This window comes from Ochlerotatus camptorhynchus, unplaced genomic scaffold, assembly GCF_037179485.1.
Source record: "Ochlerotatus camptorhynchus isolate MF236.1 unplaced genomic scaffold, CSIRO-AGI_Acam_v1.1 ptg000361l, whole genome shotgun sequence".
Lineage (NCBI taxonomy): Eukaryota > Metazoa > Arthropoda > Insecta > Diptera > Culicidae > Ochlerotatus > Ochlerotatus camptorhynchus.
Genome location: NW_027040849.1, coordinates 6,936,971 through 6,954,701, shown reverse-complemented (window position 1 = coordinate 6,954,701; position 17,731 = coordinate 6,936,971). Strand labels below are relative to the sequence as shown.

The 17,731-nt window shown below is 37.9% G+C and overlaps 2 protein-coding genes across 4 annotated transcripts in view; both read left to right on the top strand.

Annotated features, from left to right (window-relative positions):
- Positions 1-2,859, top strand: part of LOC135709451 (uncharacterized) — a 187,581-nt gene extending 184,722 nt beyond the window's left edge. For all 3 annotated transcript variants that reach the window (XM_065231796.1, XM_065231797.1, XM_065231795.1), the window contains 2 exons: positions 2,333-2,519; positions 2,589-2,859. In XM_065231796.1, the coding sequence (XP_065087868.1) occupies positions 2,333-2,519; positions 2,589-2,647 (246 nt within the window). In that variant the 3' untranslated portion in view covers positions 2,648-2,859. The remainder of the gene's footprint in view (positions 1-2,332; positions 2,520-2,588) is intronic.
- A 12,248-nt stretch (positions 2,860-15,107) lies between these two features.
- Positions 15,108-17,375, top strand: LOC135709677 (putative serine protease 47). The gene is made up of 6 exons (XM_065232065.1): positions 15,108-15,816; positions 15,877-16,098; positions 16,158-16,231; positions 16,289-16,377; positions 16,433-16,686; positions 16,744-17,375. Exons 1-6 carry the CDS (start codon positions 15,150-15,152, stop codon positions 17,109-17,111), a joined length of 1,674 nt encoding a protein of 557 aa, XP_065088137.1. The 5' UTR covers positions 15,108-15,149; the 3' UTR covers positions 17,112-17,375.
- The last annotated feature ends 356 nt before the right edge of the window (positions 17,376-17,731 follow it).

The window sequence follows — 17,731 nt, the reverse complement described above, 5'->3', positions numbered from 1 at the left end:
CATTAAAATTTTGTAAAGTATTAGTTGTAAAATATCATGCTCGATGTTTCATTTTCTTAAATTCTTCTAATAAAATCAAATTTCAACTTAATCTAATCATTTGGCAGATTAAAAGGACATTGCATTCGCTAGCTGTTGCTCAATCCTATATACCTAACTTTTATTTGGATATTATATTATATTGATATTCTGATATTACACAAGTCAAACGTCAAAATATCCAGTTGACTGTTCGACTCACAAACTGTAATCAATCAGCTTGTGGGTTGTTAAAACGGCTTTTTTTTTACCGATTCGGCTTATTTAAAAAAAATCATAGTACCTGTCACCATGTGATATGGTTTATCAAAAAATAAGAATTAAAAACTAACATCCCTTCTAACGAGCAATCAGAAATCAGAACATCTGAGCATCAGAAGTCCATTCCAAATTAACGAAGATAATAAAAAAAAAGTAAAAATTGGGATTTGGTCAGATGCACGTACCTACTCAAAAGGAAGAAAGGATTATTTATGAATATTAATAAATATAATCCAGAGTTAAGCATATATACCACTTATTTGAAAAATCTGAAAAATCTGTATATTTAAAAAAATCTGTAATCTGTATACACAGATATATATATATATATATATATATATATATCAAAATGTTGAGAAAAATCTGACATTACAGATAAATCTGTATACGTCGCATCACTGAGACGACGACGAAAGCACCCACATTGACCGAAGGAAAGGCTTCCCGCAATAGTGAGCATGGCTAGGCCGCCGTCATCCGGTCGGTATCGACTTGCACTGGTGTGGCCACCATTCGAAAAACAACCGGCCCTTTTCAGGGCCACCAATTCAAAAACGGAAAGAGTTAAGAACTAAATGATCAACATATTTGTTCCATCCACTACGTCAAGCTTCCGTTCGTGTCCCTAGGCACAGACCCTTCTACTTTTTTCGTTTTTGAGTTCAATGTTTTTTAAGTTATAAAGTTTTGGATTATCGCTCAATACTCCTATGCGACTAGACTACCATGCGTCTCCATAGATTTATAGCAACTGGAACATGGTCACTGAATTACTTTACAGCCATTTTTTTCATTAAGGTGACCATTTCCAAGTTTGGGTGGTCCATTAAATCGATTTTTTTCTATTTTTTTTTTCCAAAAATGACATTTTTTAAAGGCTTTTCTACACAACGAGGCTTATTACGGATGTCACTTCACGGTGAAAACTTGTCACTTGTCGTCTCGGTGAAGTGATTCCAATTTTATGTGTACGGCAATCACGGCTCTTATTCTGAGTATCACTTCATTATCACCGTGTAGTGACACCCGTAATAAGGCCCAACATATCAAAAAATCAGCGATGAATTTATCTTCGATTTTGAGTTACGATTTTTTGAAATTATAATGTTTCGAAATTTCGCTCATTACTCCAATACGAGTAGATTACACTGCGTCTCCATTGATTCATATCGAACGATCAATGGTCACATTACTTATTTATTTCAATTTCTGATCCTAGACTAGAAATGTCTAGAGATGATAATTTCAAAAAATCTTAACTCAAAAACGAAGAAAACTGCATCGCCGATTTTTTGATATGTTGTGTAGACTAAACTATATCGTTTTGTTATGGAATGGCTGTACATTTTTTCTATAAAGCATTTGTAATTACCTTTTATTTGACAATCTGATCTTTGTGCTTCAAAAGTTATGAGTTCTTGAAAAAAAAACGATTTTTTCGACCACCCTAACATGGAAATGTTCACCTTAATGACAAAATAAAAAATCTGCAAACCACTATATCGTTTTGCTATGGAATGGCTGCAAAAGGGTTTTAAGGCTTCTAAAGCCATGAAATAGATAAAAATAGACTTAGTCGATGAAATATAGAAATATATATTTATTGAATTGGGATCTCTCTAACTCGATATTCTTCAAACTCTATGGAATTTAAGGCTACTTCGACTACTTTTCCCATATCAATTTTCAAAAATTACCACCCTGACTCGATGGTTCCTTCAATTTCGAGTTAGGGAGAGTTGACTGTAGAAATCAAATTAACCAAAACTGATGCGCGTTGTCTGAGTGTGTCTCCAACGATGGTCCTTCTGCATTTGAAATTCAAATTTCCCATTAAGGTGGCCCAATTTAGCCACTACAAATCGTCTCCTAATCAGGCCGAATTAATCAACATGCCCGCAACCATCCTGCGAACAACCCGACGAAATGCAACACGATTGATCGCAAACTATTAGAACTTATCTTAATTTATGACCATGCTTACAGGAAGATTATCCGACTAACTCGTTTCGTTTCCGTCCCAAAAACCCAGGGCCGTACCCGTCAGTTCGGAGGCAACCACGGTGGTGGAAACCAGCAGCGCAACCAACACCACCAGCCCAATGTCAAACTGTGCGGCACCAACAATCACACCTACCACTCCTGGTGTCACATGCTGCGGGATTCGTGCAACACCGGATTCTACATCGACGTACAGTACAATGGGGTGTGCAACTTCGGTAAGTCCATCAGCCCTTATATTCATTTTGATAGTCCAATTGATTGTTGTCTGTTTGCTTTTTTTTTAGAACGAAGCCTCGCATCGCCTTCTATTCTGGCGCATTCCGTTGGCAGTGTCAAACCATAACATCACCTGCCACAGCCTAAGCTGGCCACTTTGAACGCGTTGGATCCCGCCGTTTGGCATCTGCTGGCTTAATTTTTCGGATTTTAGTACGAGCAACTTATACCAAAAACAAACAGAAAATAATTTTTGCAGTAGTTGATGTTTCAAAGATGTAAAAAGTAGGTTATGTCGTTCAGTGTCTATAGTAGTGTCCAATACAATCACAGCAAAAAGGAGCAAGATGTGTGGAAACAAGAAATCGTTGTAAAAATATTTCGTCGATCAGTTTTAATCATTAGTGGATAATTTGTGTAAAAAGCGATCTGATTCGAAGGGATTGTATTTATATTGAGTGCGCAGTGGCGCCAACTATTTATGTCTGCAAAAGGAAAAACAAACAAACAAACAAAACAACCCACTGATGGAACGTTATTTATTGCCTTGTACATTTAGGACACACCGTCGTCAAACGGCGTCGTAGTTTAGTAGGTCCATTATCATTATTATTATTTTTTTCGTTTTCACAAACTATTTATTTTAATATTCCAATTATGGAACGCTATTTATTAGAAGGAAAGATTTCGAAGCGAAATGAACCAAAAAGTAACCATTAGGCAAACCGAAACCCACAGGCTTACGTCAATGTGAGAGAATCATCCAAATTTAGATTACCTAAAAAAAACATAACAAAAAGTCGGTGCTGTTCTCGAACCACTTATCGTAAACGATTTAGCAAATTTAACAACAAAACAAATTTCAATCACTACAAATTCCATTCGTCGTTGTTCTGTAGACTAATGTGTTACGGTTAAAAAAGTTTAGGAAAAAAAATAAAAAAAAGCACTGGAAAGAGTTTCAAAAATCTAGCAAATCAATGGAAATCCATTTCGATTAAACTCCTGTTACAGCAGCTGTAAAAAGTACTAACGTAGACAATTTAGCGCGAAGGTAATCTTGTATGGATGCAACCTAAATCTGTATTAAACGATTGACTGATTTTAATCTAAAGAACAAAATAAGTAACCCGAAACGCACTGCAACCAGGTGTTGAAGAGTTTGTTTCACGGTGTAAAATTTAGCTTTTTTTCTACTCTAGTGAAAATTCTATTTACCTCTAGCGTACGGTAGAATGAGACTTAACTAGAACAAAATATGTAAACAGTAAGTCGACAGCAATCTTATCGTGGTACCCCCAATACACATACGCAAGTTTCGCAACATAGTAAACAAAATGGTTCTCAAAAGTAATCTTCCGTGGTAAAATTTGACCGAAGCTAGAAAACCAATCAGTTAATAAGTGTATACAATGACAGGCAAAATTTTCCCTCACAACACTCATCTTTGAAGAATTTGAGCTAGCAACTGGCAAGGGTCAAAGCGTAATAGTAAAAATTGTACTGGTTTTAGCGACATAACAGAGATCAACAAACAATAACAGTAATAGAGCAAGCAAAAAATAGACACAAATAAATGTTTATTAATGTTGATACATGCAAAAATCGTTTTTTTTTTAGGGAGGATTTTATCCGGGGCTGAGAAATCCTGAGAGGTAGACTTTGGGTGCGGTTGAAATCATAGTTCACTAAGAATTAAAACCAGGACAATTGCATGTATTTAGAATCAGTTATTAGTAATGCTTTTCTGTAAAAACTCAGATGTTGTCCACGACGTCCATGGCTGCATGTCGACAGCCCCGCTATCTATAAACGCTCCACAGGTCACCTTTGACCTGATCGATCTACATTGCCCGCATTGCGTCTCTTTCTCTAGTTTTGAAAGTCATTTTTAGCAGGTTGTCGTCTGACATTCTTATGAAGTGCCAAAAAGCATCTTGGGCGTCAGATAGCCTAGTCAGTTAATGCACGGTATTATCGAGCCGGATGTAGCGAGTTCGATTTCCGGTCCAGTCCAAAACATCTTTCGGTTTGGATAAGAGGTTGGTCCTTCGGCACAGTGTGCCAAAAACACAGAAGGGCGCACTATGGCACACTCATCTTAGAAGTTACTGGCAACACTCTACTATCTCTGCGCTTGCACCGCGCATGTGTCATGTTATTGTTGTTTATAAAATCAATTTTTACACATGGCCAAAGAGAATAACTGTCACTGTCACTTTTACTCAGAGGTATGGAGAACTTTCTAAAAACTGCAAGAACTCAGCGATAAGTAGCTGCATTTTTTTTATAAATGTATCATACTACCGAGTAGAAGTGGTTCTCGCTCTGAGTTATTCTCATTGGCTATGCATTGATGCTACTGGATGTGCACACTTAGTTTTTTCTACCGAGCTCGACTGTGCAAATCTCGGCAAAAAAAGTTTCACTGAGATCTCAGCAAAAGTGACATTTGATTACTGACTTTCGGGAAAAAAGCTTAGCTGAATCTCAGCAAACAAATGAAATGTTTGCTGAGATCTTATCAACACTTTTTTTTGCCGAGATTTGCACAGCCGAGCTCGGTAGAAAAAAAAACTAAGTGTGTGGATGCGTGGATTCCCGAAAATCGAGATGGATTACACACGAAATTCCTCAACAGCACACATCCTTATTCTTGTCCAATTAATAATTCGATCCGTGAAAACTAAGTCAGAACAAACACTAATTATCAACATCGTATGCACAATTACACCCCACCAGGTGTTCTAGTCAATCAACCCCACTTTCCTAGATGCACCAGATGTTATATGAAAAAAAAATCCAAAATTGCATCCGTTGCACTGCCGCTTTGTATGGGAAAAAGGAAGAGAAACGACCCTTCACTACTTAGGTACTTTGTAGCTTTTCGGGATGTACACTTCGAAATCGACTAGGCTAGATTTAATTGGCTTTTATATTAATGTGGCTGTGGGATTCTGAACCCAGACTAGGTGGTGGTAAAAGGCAACATCGGTGAAAACAATCGCCAGCAGGAATCAATTTTTACAGAGCACATTTTGAATGCATCCACCTGATTCTCAGTGACACCACTGAAGAAGTAAGCCTTTGGTAGCGGAACGCTTTCAACGCATTCTTCAATATCACCTGGGAGTGCGACATATCCAAATCTCAATTTTAGATGGTTGGAAAATTACAAGTTAGCGAATCAATTTACGAAAAATATAGTTTCATCTATTGCATCTAAATCCATCTACTCGCATCACTCCCTAACTTTTTGCAGGGAATCTACGAAATCTTCATTAATCTTCTTTCTATCTACTAAGCCTTGCGCGAATTTCACAATACCATAGATAAATTAGTCCTGCATCTTAGATGTTGAATGTCACCGTCTTCAAATCCGCCGATTAAGCAATAGTCGCTTCATTCCGTTTCTTTACTTCCAGTTGGTACATGACCTTGGCCACCTCAAACCATGCATTTACGTTGTTGAGATTCTCTGCAGGTAGCCAACGTTGATTATCATGACACCACGATTACTGGTTCCAGAAATCATTCCAGCTTGCATAGCTACTGGGTCCATCTTTAGCAACATTGATAACAACTGGTTGGTCCAATGAGCTCAAGGACTTGAAGAAGTTCTTCGTAATCACAGGTAATCACTCGGCCCAGAGTCAAGTTTGAACGTTATCTTCCTGTTGTTCTCCCGCTTGGAAACAGACAGTGCTCATGAATATAACGGACTTCGGAATTGCTGCCATGTTTGCGTTGCCTTTATTCTTCTTGCACTCCTTCTTCATGTGCCCTGTTTTTCCACATTAATGGCACTTTCAGTAAAATTTGCCGAACTTCTTCAGTTTGTCTCCGGCAAACGCAGTAGACTTCCCCTCCGAATTCTGCATCCGATCACTCCGCTTCGACTTTTCGTTGATTAATCGTGACTTCATCACCTCGTATGTCATACCCAAGTGGCAATTTTGGTTTTATGAGGGTTCTGTAGACCATGATTTAGACTTGTAGAATGCTATAAAACCGCGATAGAACCTGTAATGTTACTTGGGTATACTGCTCCGGAAGATTCTCTAGAGCCGTCACAAGCGCACAGTGGTCTAAAAGTGCCAAAACATGCGTTTTTTAGTTTATGCGAAAACTGTCAAATTTAAGCCATATAGTGTCTTGGGAGAAGTTTGTGCACTTAAAAAGCCTCTTCTTTTGAGCTTAGCCATTTCATGTTTAATTCACCTAGTGGGGAGATGAAAAATTTACTTGTTTTGTTTGTCTAGATCAGGCATGGAAAATCATTTGCATTCATTTACATTCATTTGTCCCTAACTTTTTTTATCAACAGCAAAATAATGTGTGGAGCAATTGTAGGTTTTATTATTAGCTACAACTTTTGTTAACAACTCAAATCCATATCTCTTGTGCATGACGAACCAGAGCAAACAGAATCCACTACTGTTTTTAAGTGAATGTATTTTACATTCACTGAAAAACAGTAACAAGTTCTGCCCGCTCTTATTCGTGATGCATAAGAGATACAGATTTGAGTTATGGGCAAAAGTTGCAGCTAATAACAAAACCTACTAAAGCTATATTCATCATTTTGCGGAATGCTGTTAATGGCAAAAGTTAGAAGCAAATGAATGTAAATGATTTTCCATGCCTGGTCGAGGTAGCAAAAGGGTGTCTTGAGCAAAGTTTTAGACAATATTAAAACAAACATTTTTGCTCAAGATGTCAACCCTATATCTCTTATGTTTACAGAGATATGTTATTTTTTTTGGTAAGAGCCTTCAGAAAATCATTTTTTTTGTAAATAACCTTTCAGGAAGTAATTTTTTGACAATAGTATGTTCTACACAAATGCTTGTTTTTTAAATACGCCTTTTTTTCTTGGGAAGCAAGTCCCTATTTTCAACATTTCTTAAGATATTCAAGGTTTTGATCCAAAATTAGCACTATTTCCAAGGTCAATAGCTCGAAGTTGAGCAAATTGGACAAACCAGGTTGATTACATTTGAAAGTATTAAAATGCTGCCCATTGCATACCAAATCTTTAGTCTTCTTTAGTATTCTCCGCTGATCTGCTTATTATCGAACTATAGGGTCATGACTTCCCGTATAATTGTGTTACTGTTGTTTTATTTTTGATGAACATTAAAAAATTATTACTACCTCAAATGATTACTACCTATATCTCAATATAGTTATATTTCACTAACCGTTTCATACAATTTCTATGAAAAAAATATTCATCGACAATTTCCTTGTCACTTTCAGAATTGTCGCTTACTTTTGTTTCACCATCGGCTCATGCATCGGTAGATGGAACTAGTAGAGTTTGAGCATCTTCGGACAAAAGCAGTTTTGCTTGTTTTGGAAGGGGTATTATTGTTGAAATTAACGGGTCAGATGATTCAAGGACCAATGTTCGTTCAGTTAACCGGTTATTACAACAAACACCGAGAATCACATTCCGGGAAGAACAAGGATCACTGTTTGTTCAATCAATCGGTCACTACTATCGACATTGTGAATCACCTACCGGGAGGAACAGAGACCAATCGTAGTTCAGTCATTTTTTTAACACTACAATAGACACCGAGACTCTCCTGCCACGAGAAACAAGAACCACTGTTTATTCAGTCAACCAATCACTACAATAAACACTACGAATCACAATTTTGATTTAGGAATCAAAACGTTTACCACACGCGGCATTGCAACGCCTACTCTTTTTTTTGCATGCCTACTTTCATTTAACCGACTTCGAATTTTCTTCCTTCAACACTAAGAGTAAATGACGTATGAAGGAACCTCTATGTATAAATGCAAGAAAACGATTATCTGTACACGGTTTACTATAGTTTGGTAAGGGGCTGTTCATTAACTACGTAGACAGTTTTTTGGGATTCTTAACCCCCCCCCTCGCCTGCGTAGACAATTCTCTATACATTTTTTTTAATTTGTATGAGCCGAGGATAATTGTCACCCCTCTAAACTGTCTACGTTGTTTATGAACAGCCCTAATAAGCAGATCAGCAGAGAATACTAAAGAAGATTAATGATTTGGTATGCATTGGGAAGTATTTGAAGTACACACTTAGAAATACCTAATTTTACAAGTGACGGAATCCATCTTTGACATCAAGGATGAGACGTAAACAAACATTTCATGTAAAATTAAGTGCTCCGAGACTGAAAAAATCGACAGTACGTTTGATTGAGCTGAATTTCGGTCAATTATGACTCAATTTTATGTCAAAATTGACGCTCGTATATCCAGAGCACCTAAATTTGCAATAATTTTTCTAAGTGTGTATACTTTCAAATGTAATCAACCTGGTTTGCCCAATATTGCCCAACATCGAGCTATTAACCTTGAAAATAGTGCTAATTTTGGATCAAACCTTGAATATTTTAAGAAATATTGAAAATAGGGACTTGCTTCCCAAGAAAAAATGGCGTATTTAAAAAACAAGCATTTGTGTAGAACATACTAATGTCCAAAATTACTTGCACAAGTAATTGCACATTGGTTATTTGCAAAAAAAAATGATTTTGTGAAGGACAAACAAAAAAAGTAAATTTTTCATCTGCCTGCTAGGTGGATTAATCATGAAATGGCTCAAAAGAAGGGGCTTCTTAAGTGCACAAACTTCTCCCAAGACACTTATGGCTTAAATGGACCTTTTTCGTATAAACTAAAAAACGCACGTTTTGGCACTTTTAGACCACTGTGAAGCGGGTCGTAGGTAGGTATCGTAACGTCAACGATAGGTCCAAACAAACGTCACTCTCCTCAACAGTCATTCGAAGTTGACGAATTAAGTCTTTGAACTCCAGGAGATTAGCGTGCATCGACACTCCTTCCTTCAGATGTAGCTTCCTGATAAGAATCTGTTTCCATGCAAACGTGTCCTCGAGGCTATTCCACATATTCTTCACGGTATTTTTGTGCCGAACACAGCCAAGGTATTCATCGACTACAAAACTCACCCGCATTGTTTTCGCTTGAGGCGCTTCTGCAGGTGCTTCATTGATGACCGCATTCCAGACATTGGAGGCTTCCAAGTAGGTCTTCACGCGAAACTGCCACGTGTCATAGTTTTGACCAGCGAATTATGGAGCTCCGTGGCTTGAAACTTTCTTTCGTGAGTCGCCCATAACCTGTTCAGGTTTCTTCTACTACGCAGTGAAACAAGTAATTCAAGTAACGAGAACAGTTTATTAAATAGGTATATTCTGCTTGATGGCACGACAGGGAACACATAACATATGTGGAACACGATCATCAAAAATCGACCCCATTTCAGCGATTTCAAGTGGTATATAAAGAAACCGATCGGACAAATTGAGAGAGGAAATCGAAAGGGTAGTCAATTCTATTAAAATAATAATAAACTGGTTTATAATTCTATGACTTCTTAGCACTTCTGAACTTATGTCTTTGTTTATCGTTAACTATTTACGTCCTTTATTTATAACTGTATAACTGTATTTCAAAAATTCATCACCTTGCATCACATAGCAAAACATGATTAATATTTTATGCAATGACCTGCCACCCAATTACTAATCCTGAAATGTCATTGCAAGCTACCATATGGTCCATATTGTATCTGTTGACAGGCCAATTTTGAAAACAATACGTATTGTTTTTCTGTAGTTATGGCAAAAAAGTGGGAGAACTCCACGCGAAAACTTGTTTAATTCTTCTAATTCTATTTTTTTTTGTCAAACTTGTTCCAATAGTTTAGCACCAATTGCATCAACCTTTGAATTCACTTGGATCCGTAGGAGGAATAATGCGACTGCGTAAATTACAATAAAATTAAGGAAGGAGGAATAATTACTGCCGAAAAAAATGCAATGTTTTCAAGTGACCATCATTCCATTCGCAAGAATTTCGCTAACAGAACGATAAATCAAATCGAGCGCTTCGATACCTGTAAAGCCCAAGGATTCAACCCTGCATATATTTCTCAACTGCGGCCATTTGCAATTTTTTTGCTCAAATCCCAACACAAAGATCTACTCCAATTACTTTGTACTAAAGAACGTGGAAAAATTGATCTAAAAGGCAAAGGAGGGGCTAAATAGGATCCTAACAAACTTTTTCCAACCACTATCGCTAAGGTCCCAGGCAGGGACTCACAGCTAGCTGTCTCAAAGTTACCAGGAACGCCTACTGTTCCTAGCAACATTAAGCACAATTTACAAACGAATCGTAATCGCCCAACTAACAATTTTAGCTGCAGATTAGCTTATACAGCCAAAAATTGGCTTATACAGCTAATTTTTGCCTGCATAAGCTAGTCTGCAGCTAAAATTGTTTGTTGGGCGTTTGGCACACTTACCCTAGTTTTATTTCTAGCTTTTTTAGAAAAAAAATACGATTTTTTTAAATTGTAAACATTAAGATCCATCAACAGAATATTTCGTTCTGAAATCATAACATTCAAAAGTTAACTTACTAAAAGCACAGTGAACAATATTACTGACTAATAACGCTCTTGATTGGCTTCTGACCAACTTGAAAATACTAGTTCAAAAATCCTTTGATAAGCCCTCTGTAGAGCTATTCGAAAAAATAATGGCCGCATTACCTTGACAATTTACCAATCGCCTTTTCGGTCACTCTGTGACTCTTTTTTTTTTGTTTTTTGTTTTCCTCTGTTCTGGACCTAACACCACTGTAACCAGTAATTTTATCTATTGTAGTCTATCCCGTGTCCTTAGTTTAGTGCATGTCGTATTACTCCATCACTATTGAGAAATGATGAAGTATTCGATTTTTTTACAGTTTTCATTCTTGCATTTATCGCAAGGATCCGACTCTAATTGAAAGGTCCCACTATTTATACTCTTCGGAGTGTTGAAACACTCTCCAAAGGCACGCCCCTTTGTCAGTCAAAATTGGATTCCTTAGCAACAAAATTAAGGTATGACACCGATAATGACCATGCATCAGAACCCTAGTCTTAACCACTTCAAACTAGGGAACAACGAAAAGAAGATTAGGAATCACATAGATGAAGACAACTAACTCATTTTTTGCCTTGTTTCAAGATCATCCTCGGTAGACAAAGCCGAGTCTTGTCACTATCAACAAGATTTCGTTTTTATGGCTTTCTCAGTCTAGGGTAGTTCAAATAGTTAGTTGTGCATTTCCCAATGCACAACTAACTGTTTGAATTACCCTAGACTGAGAAAGCCATAAAAACGAAATCTCCATACAACCAGTCGAACAACCAAAACTATCAACAAGGCATAAAAAGTAACAAGGACTAAGATGTGATCCTTGCAGTGTTGGGAAAATATCAAAAAATCAAATCTCACCAATGCCCAAGATCACGCTTGATTTTCGCCGACAAAAATCAACAAGCAAACAACTGCGTTTGATTTTGCAAGCTGTGATATCGCAGCTCGGAATATCAAGCTAACAAAACTCACCAGCTGCAAATCTCAACAAATTGTGGTGAGATTGAGGTTTATGATTTTTGCTTCACACCCGAACGCAACCGAAATTTCTATAACGGCTGGCAGCAGTCACTTCGTGTCTGCCATCGGTGAAGAGTAAAAAGAGATAGCAAGCTATACTTTCCCTTTCTAAGAAAACGATGTGCAACGGAATCATTTTTGTGTCGAGTCAACTCTCAGCTCGATTTTTGCACCTTGTGAATAGTCTCGCAATATCAAAGGAGCTTGTAAAATCAATATCAAGCATGATATTTTGTTCCAATATCACGCGTGATATTGAGAGCGTATGAGAGCGGAAAAATATAATTTGATTGATGATTTTTCTAACACTGGTTCCTTGGATTACTGAAAAATCCTGTTCCCCTAGTTTGAAGTAGTCAGGACTAGGAATCGGTGGTAGATCTTACATCACGTAGCGTACCACGAAAAGGTGATCTACCCACGTTACGGGGCTGTGACTCTTTACTCCTATCGTAAATTCCCATCAGCAAACGTCAGTCTACGCGTGAAACGTGGTGTTTATTTCCTTCTCTTTCACTCCTATGAAAATTCCACAAGATACTGTCAAGCTTTGCGTGAAGAGACGGCTCCTCACTGGTACCGTGGTGAAGTGAAAAGATAAGACAAAGTTCGCTAGATTTCATGCACAGATGTTCACATGTTTATGGGAATTTACCAATGTCACAAACGTAAACAATGACTTTTTGCGCAAATTTCTCGAAAATAAAAAAAACACTCAAGTAAACCACTACGATGATTATGTAGAGGGAGGGTTCCCCTATCCGATAGAATAGGTGGCTTACATGGATTCACTTTGAACTACGAGAAATTTACGCAAGAAGCCATTGTTTACGTTTTCGACATTGGTCCTTGTGAACGCACAGTGTCGATATAATGAAAATTTTAATTTTGACAGATCGATGGCCAACTATACCAGTTATACCAATGAGGCAGGCAACACAAAAAAGGGGCAAACTTTTAGTCAGTTATTTTGCATGAAGTTCCACATATGTTATGTGCAGGGAATAGAATTATAGTTCCAACGTCTTCATAGGCTACTATGATAGCTTGCTTTATCCCGGGACAGGACTTGAAAATCGAGCTTCTTACTCTGCTTAATGTTTTTTTTAAGCATGCCCTTCGAAAAGTTGTACGTGGTGTTCGTGGTGTTTGACGGAGTTGACCAAGGATGCCAGGAATGTTAAACATATTTTCTATTTTAATTTGGATTTTATATGAAGTTTCTACCGCAGTCTAGCAGCATGTTCATCATTTTTGCTCAACACATTAAAAACAACCATGAACAACCATATCCATCCCTTAAAACACGCAGTGCACTCAATTTTCAACTTTCCTTTCGCAAATATAAACAATTAACAATGCCATTGACGTCAACATTGATTCCGGCATCACTGTCAGACAGATTGATACGATCGCTTTTTTTCCACGATTGCTACTGTCAAATCGACCAATCAGGAACTGGCTCGGATTTGATAGCAAATTGGCTCGAAGTCGCTACCCGATTGTCAAGCAGCGTTGCCAGATATACCGATTTATCGGTATTTATTTCGATTTCTGAACTAAATACTGATATACAGATAAGGTTAATCAGACTACCGATTTTTGAGGTTTTATACCGATTTATACCAATTTTTTTTTAAATAATCAAATAATTATTTGAGTAACTTTCGATAAAATAAAGAATGTTTCAATAACTTCTGCTAAAATTCTAAACTCCGGTCCAGGAAACTCCAGTGAACCTAAGGAAACATCATAAATATTTTGGATACTTCACAAGTCCAAAGAACTTCTGGAAAATTTAATGGTTCAGTTCAGATTCAGGAGAATTGAGCGAACTTCAGGACAGATCAATAAATTTCAAGGAAATCGCTGAAATTTCAAAGGAGTTCCGAGAAACTCAGGCAATTTCCGAAAACTTCAGCAATGTTCCGAGGGGCTCATGCAAATTTAAGAAACGTAAGGGAAGTTACATGAACATTAGCACATTGTGAGAACATTTTATGGAAAGTTCCGTGCTTATTAATGGCAGTGTCGATAACTTTTAAAAATTATAAAAATCGGGAAGATCAGAGAATTTTAATGCTGATGTTACAATAAATTCAAAAAAATTGCGAGAGCGCCTAAGAAATTTCGTAATCTTCAAGAAATTCTAGAGAGTTGATTAGAGATATTCCGGTAGTCTCATCATAATCCAAGTATTTCAAAGATGATCAGAGTACTTCAAAACAGCCCTATTAAATTAAGGAAAATTACAATAGCTTTAAAGGAATTCCGAGGAATTATGGAATATTCTTAAGTACATTTCAGGAATGTTCCAAAAACTTCAGGGGCATTGCGGGGTCTTCGGGGATGTTTTATAACCAATTGGAAAATTTTCTGGATCATTAGAACATCCCCAAGAGCTCTTTCTTCCGGAATTATGTCCTTGTTTGTTTCGACTGTTCCGTTAGTGCTCTGGCCTTCAACTTCCTCCAGAATTTTTCCAATCTACATTAAGAAGTTCCGATCATAGTTCAAAAGTTAAAACTTTCGCTTTCAGAAACGGCAAAATATAAAATTAATTAAAATAGTAAATACCGATAAATACCGATTGTTTAAAACGTTTGATACCGATAAGCTTCAAAACATTCTGGCAACAGCGTCAAGTCCCGTCGAAGACTTCATCCAATGATCCAAATCCAATTTTATCCCATTGACAAAGCATTATCTATTCAACATGTAATGGTAAGTCACCAGGTTCAGATCGTATATTTGCGGAGTATATTAAATGTGCCGATGAATATTCAATTGAGAGATTAGTAGAAATAATGCAGAAAGTGTACATTACAAATGAAATGCCTAACGAATGGAAGAAAACAACTCAAATACCAAATACTGAAAACCCTTTTTTCATTTGAAATGCCCCGAATACAGCCTCATCGAATAGCAAACACATTCAGACTTTAATGTGGAAAGTGACAACATAAGCGCATCAATATGAGTCTTTCACACAGATGAGCCCAAGCTTATCTGTGAATGAATTGATGGTATTTCCAACCGTACGAAAACATAGCCGTTGAGATAAGGCGGTACGGTATCAATTCAACAGTCAGTCCATCACCAGCTGTAGTTTGTTCAACATCACGAAAAGAGTCTAAAAAACAATGATCGTCCTCACATGGCTGCTCGCATTTGGTTTAGTGCAAATCTATCCACTGGGAGCATCCTACCAGTGTGGAATTCGTAAGCATTCGTTTGTTCCAAGGATGCATCGTGGATGGGCGGCGGAAGAAGGACAGTGGCCTTGGCATGGTGCCTTGTTCCACAAAACACAAACCGATTCCCATGAGTACGCTTGTGGTGCTACCTTGCTGAACCAGAAACACGTCCTGACATCGGCCCACTGTGTCATCAATCGTAATTCACATTATCCATTACCAGCGAATAGATTCGAGCTTCATTTTGGACAGCAAAATATCGCTAAGATGAACGGTCATGTTCAGGTCCGAAAGGTTAGTGATGTTCACGTTCATCCAGAACATTCCACTCACAAGAATGACGTTGCGATGCTGGTGATGAAATTTCCGGTACAATATACAGACTTTGTTATCCCAATCTGCATGGATCAACGGGCGGACAGTGATCTACGGAATCTAGAAGGTCAACGCGGTTGGATCACTGGTTGGGGAACGACGGAGAGTGGCGTCATATCGGATGTACTCAAGACGGCCTCGATGCCTGTGGTTGGTTATTTGCAGTGCTTCAACGATGATCAGATTTTATTTGGAAATCTGCTAAATCGGAATGTGTTCTGTGCAGGGGAGCGTAATGGTAGCTGACTAAGGTAGCAATCGAAATGCATCAGAAATTACTTTTTGACGTTTTGTTTAGGAACCAGCCCCGGCACGGGAGACAGCGGGGGAGGCATGTACTTCAGTGAAGGCGATAGCTGGGTGCTCAAAGGAATCATATCCTTTGCGAAGGCGGACGAGATGAGGAATGAGGTCGATACTTCAAAATTTGCGGTATTTGTAAATGTACAGCGGTTTTTGCCGTGGATCAAACAAATCATGTCTCCTACAGTGGAAAGGCCGAAACGAACTAGCGAAAGAGGTGTTTTGAAGAAGTTGAAAGCGTCAATAGGAGTTCTATTAATCTTTATAAAATTTCAGAATGTGACCGGTTTCAGAGATTGACAAAGAAACGACGGATTGGAAGTTGTGCAAACGCAAGATATCCGCATACTGTAAGCATTTATGTCCTTCTGCAAGCGAACCTACTTCTAATCATATTCTATTCAAAGGTTACCCTTCTCTATCCCGATGGTGAAGCTAAATGTGCTGGTGTTCTCGTGAATGAAAATCACGTGCTAACTGCTTGCCACTGTGAACAGTAAAGTAGCATAAATTTACATAGAAAGTGCTCTAGAATAATATTTTCTTTCAAGTTTCAACAGCAGTACTCAGATTCAAAGACCAACAAAGGTACAAATCGATGCTTATGGTATTGTTGGTATTTCGAAAATAACGTGTCATCCACAATATAAAACGAAATATTTGTACCATGACCTAGCGGTTGTTAAGTTGAACTCAGCCGTCGAGCTATCCAGCAATTTGATCCCCGCTTGTTTGGCCAACAACTGGACGGAGAATCTCTACGACACGCTGCTTCAAACCGGCTATGGTAAAAGCTTATTTACAGGTATTTTGAGGATGTGCCGTATTGTGCAATTGAAAACATAACAATCGATCATTTTAGGTGTAAAAAAATTCATCGATTCCGATGAAAATCAGATCATCACTAAGGAGCAATGCGATCAACTGAGTACTACGTCCAAAATTGCACCCAACGGTACCATATCTGCTCAGTTGTGTGTGATCAATAGCGATCGGTTGAGAATAAGCAACGTAGCACTTCCCGGTACTCCTCTGCAGTCGGTCAACAGTCGAACCTGTTTGTACACAGTAGTAGGAGTGACAAGTTCCGCGAACTTTGGACCAAATCTCACTACCATCGACGTTTATAGCAGAGTTTCCCACCACCTGGATTGGATTGAAGAGATCGTCTGGAATGTGAAGCCTCCAATGGCAGCAACTGTTGGCAGGAGACGCCGTGTTACTCTTTAATACGGTGCGAACGAGGTATCACAGTGAAGACTCAATTGAGTTTGAAAGCAGTTTTACCATCTGGCATGAGAATTCCATCAGTATTAAATATGTTAATGCATTGCTATGGAAAAGGGCCTAATTTTTTTGTTGTAGATTCACATTACATTGGCATGTATTGAGATAGGACCACTTTTTAAATGTACCTTGAATGTATATCCATTACTCATTAGTTTACTCAATTCTGAATGCTTTTGGTTATGTACGTACGCTCCGTTACCAAGATTCCATGTTGTTGTTTACAACCCTATTAATGTTAATCAATTCTACCAAGAGACTCGGGAATGATCAAACGGTATTATTCTCAGATAAAATCACGATCATAAATGTCGGACTCAGTGTTGGGAAAATATTTTAAAAAAAATCTCACGAATGCTCAAGATTACGCTTGATTTTCGTAGACAAAATCAACAAGCAAGTAACTGTGGATGATATTACAAGCCCTAATATGGTAGCTACGAATATCAAGCTAACAAATTTCACCACATACAATTCTAACCAAATCCCTTTCAAGTTGGCAAACTGATTGGGACATTGGAAATCTTGGACGGTGGTTACATTCAATTATTCCTAATGTCTCT

Coding starts and splice junctions, on each gene's coding strand:
- LOC135709677 (XM_065232065.1), top strand. CDS start 15,150: ATGATCGTCCTCACATGGCTGCTCGCATTTGGTTTAGTGCAAATCTAT. Junction 16,232..16,288: donor ACGCAAGATATCCGCATACT/GTAAGCATTTAT, acceptor TTCTATTCAAAG/GTTACCCTTCTCTATCCCGA. Junction 16,687..16,743: donor TGGTAAAAGCTTATTTACAG/GTATTTTGAGGA, acceptor CGATCATTTTAG/GTGTAAAAAAATTCATCGAT.